At 41.6% G+C, this 2,394-nt stretch overlaps 1 protein-coding gene across 1 annotated transcript; it reads left to right on the forward strand.

The window, feature by feature from the left end:
• Positions 1-59: 59 nt before the first annotated feature.
• Positions 60-1,519, forward strand: SS1G_04046 (hypothetical protein; the record flags this gene model as incomplete). The annotated part of the gene is made up of 2 exons (XM_001594189.1): positions 60-62; positions 284-1,519. The coding sequence occupies 2 exons, from the start codon at positions 60-62 to the stop codon at positions 1,517-1,519; spliced, it is 1,239 nt and encodes a 412-aa protein (XP_001594239.1).
• Positions 1,520-2,394: the final 875 nt, after the last annotated feature.

Consider the following 2,394-nt stretch of genomic DNA (forward strand, 5'->3'; position numbering starts at 1 on the left):
CCTACCCAATGTTATTGAAACACCAATACCTGCACATACACGCTACACCTACATTGACCATGGTAACTCAAAAGTCTTGTCTAACAAAACCCATTTATACAGAATTGCGGAGATGTCCTTACGAAGAAAAAACTCGATCCTCATCGAAATCAATGTCGCGGCGCTTCATATACTTGTCTAGATTGCATGGTACATTTTCAAGGTCTAGAATATCGCGCGCATACTGTATGTAAACAAATATGAACTCCGACGCGGGGTACCATTTGCTGACAACAATTAAAAGAGCTGTATGAGCGAAGCGCAAAAATATCAAGGGGCTCTTTACAGAGGAGAGGGGAAAGGAAAGAAGGGAAAACAACAAAATAATCAGAAGAATAATTCGCATAATAATTCTCAATCGACTCCGGTTCATAAAGCGTATGTCGAGGATGCGCAAGATGAATACGATAATTCACAACTCGCTACAGCTTCTTCTGTACCAAAAGCTCCTTCGCCACCAGCAGCCGTCAATGTTTTCGATTTTCTCGTTGATCCTACACCCAATGCATCGCAATTGCAACTCCCGGTCCCTGATCAGGTCATGAATGATTCTGAGCCTACGCGTTACATCGAATCCGAGCAACAAGTTCGTGATGAATCAATGAGCGACAATTCAGATGTATCCGAAGCAGAGGAGAAACCATCTACGGATTTGGTACGAGTAAATGTAGCAGAAAGTCCACTTGCTAGTCTCGTCGAATGGGGTTCTGGACCGGTACCTACCACTGGACCTTTCGAAACACCAGCTCCAAAAGCGATTGAATGGAAACCAACTAAAGAACATGAAGGGAAATCGAAAAAGGACAAGAAAGATGAGAAGAAGGATAAGAAAGATAAGAAGCGCAAACGTTTACATGTTGATACTCATGATTTATCATCTCGAGAAGGTGATGTTCCAATGGATGATGCACCACCTGTTCTACATTCAGGATTGACTGGTGGACTCGGCAAACTTCTCTCTCGTCCTTCAGTCTTTCCTCCGTCACCAGATTACTCGGGTGCGGATGCAGAAAAAGAATCACCTAGTGCCAAAACCAAAAAGACAAAAGAATCCAAACGAGCCAGTCGTGCACGCACACGTCATGATGGATTTGGAAGTAACTTTATGGCCTTAATCACCACACGTCAACCTTCTCGCGAACACTCTGAAGACCGACCCAAGAAACGCAAGCACAAGCATGGCAACAAGACAACTGAAAAACAAAAGATGCTCGAATATAAACCTATCAATGGCGCAGCAGAGACTTCTGGCGAAAATCAAATGGTAGTTTATAAACCTCGCGCAGAACTTCTCATGAGTATGGTAAACAAGGGTCCTAATAGTGAAAAAGGTGTATCGATGAATAAAGCACTGAAGAGATATCATCGGGAGAGAGTAGCGGCGGGATTGGCGTTGGGAAAGGGTGATGAGGAGAAGGAACTTTGGAGGAGTTTGAGAATGAAGAAGAATGATAGGGGGGAGGTTGTTTTGTTTATGTGAATTTGTGGATATTTACTTGGTAGGACCTAGCTAGTAGGCTTTATGTTGTGATAATGGTTGAGCTGTGTGATAATAGATTGGTATGGAACTGGGGATGGAAAAGAAGGGGTATGGATGGATATGGTTATGTATGGTAATGGATGAGCTGTATGTGATACCATGTTTTCTTTCTTTGTTTCTGTCTTTCTTTCTTTTTTTCTTTCTTTTTAATAAGATTAGAATTTAAGATTTAAGATATAAAATGGACGAATATATATATATATGTATGTATATTGGAATCGTAGATTAAGTTTGTAGATTACTTGTTCATTCCATTGTTATGAGGTTGCCGTCTAGATCATGTGGAAGTGCTCTAGGCTCTTGAGGTAGTTTATAACTAAGCGTTAAACAGGGACTTAAAGTAATGACAATAATGCAATTCGTAACTAATGGTAGGGTATACTAAATGATTGATCTTGAGCACGAAGCTCTATACAAAGGAAATCCATCTTGATTATATAGACCTTCATGCTTCTATGATCACTACTGATCACTTGTAATCACGTGCCTTGGTCATGTAATGGTAGTTGTGTAGCCCGTCGTAACACATGTCCACACATGATACGATTACTCGGGATTAGTATACGATTTAGGTGGTCTGAGGATTAGAATCCAAGCAAGTACTAGGTATCAATGGTTTATCCGGTAAAGTAAAGATAATTGGAGGGGATAAATATGAATTTCTTTTTGCGCTAGCCATTGCGGGCTAGGCCAATTCATTTGTGAATAATATAGAGGTAGGTATCCTGAACCGTCCTCACACCTGGGGATCACGGCGGAAAGGCCGTGTGGTTTTTGAGTGCTGAGGGTTAGGTGGGCGCAGGGGCTTCTGGTTT

Source organism: Sclerotinia sclerotiorum, genomic scaffold (genome assembly GCF_000146945.2).
Source record: "Sclerotinia sclerotiorum 1980 UF-70 scaffold_5 genomic scaffold, whole genome shotgun sequence".
Classification (NCBI taxonomy): Eukaryota; Fungi; Ascomycota; class Leotiomycetes; order Helotiales; family Sclerotiniaceae; genus Sclerotinia; species Sclerotinia sclerotiorum.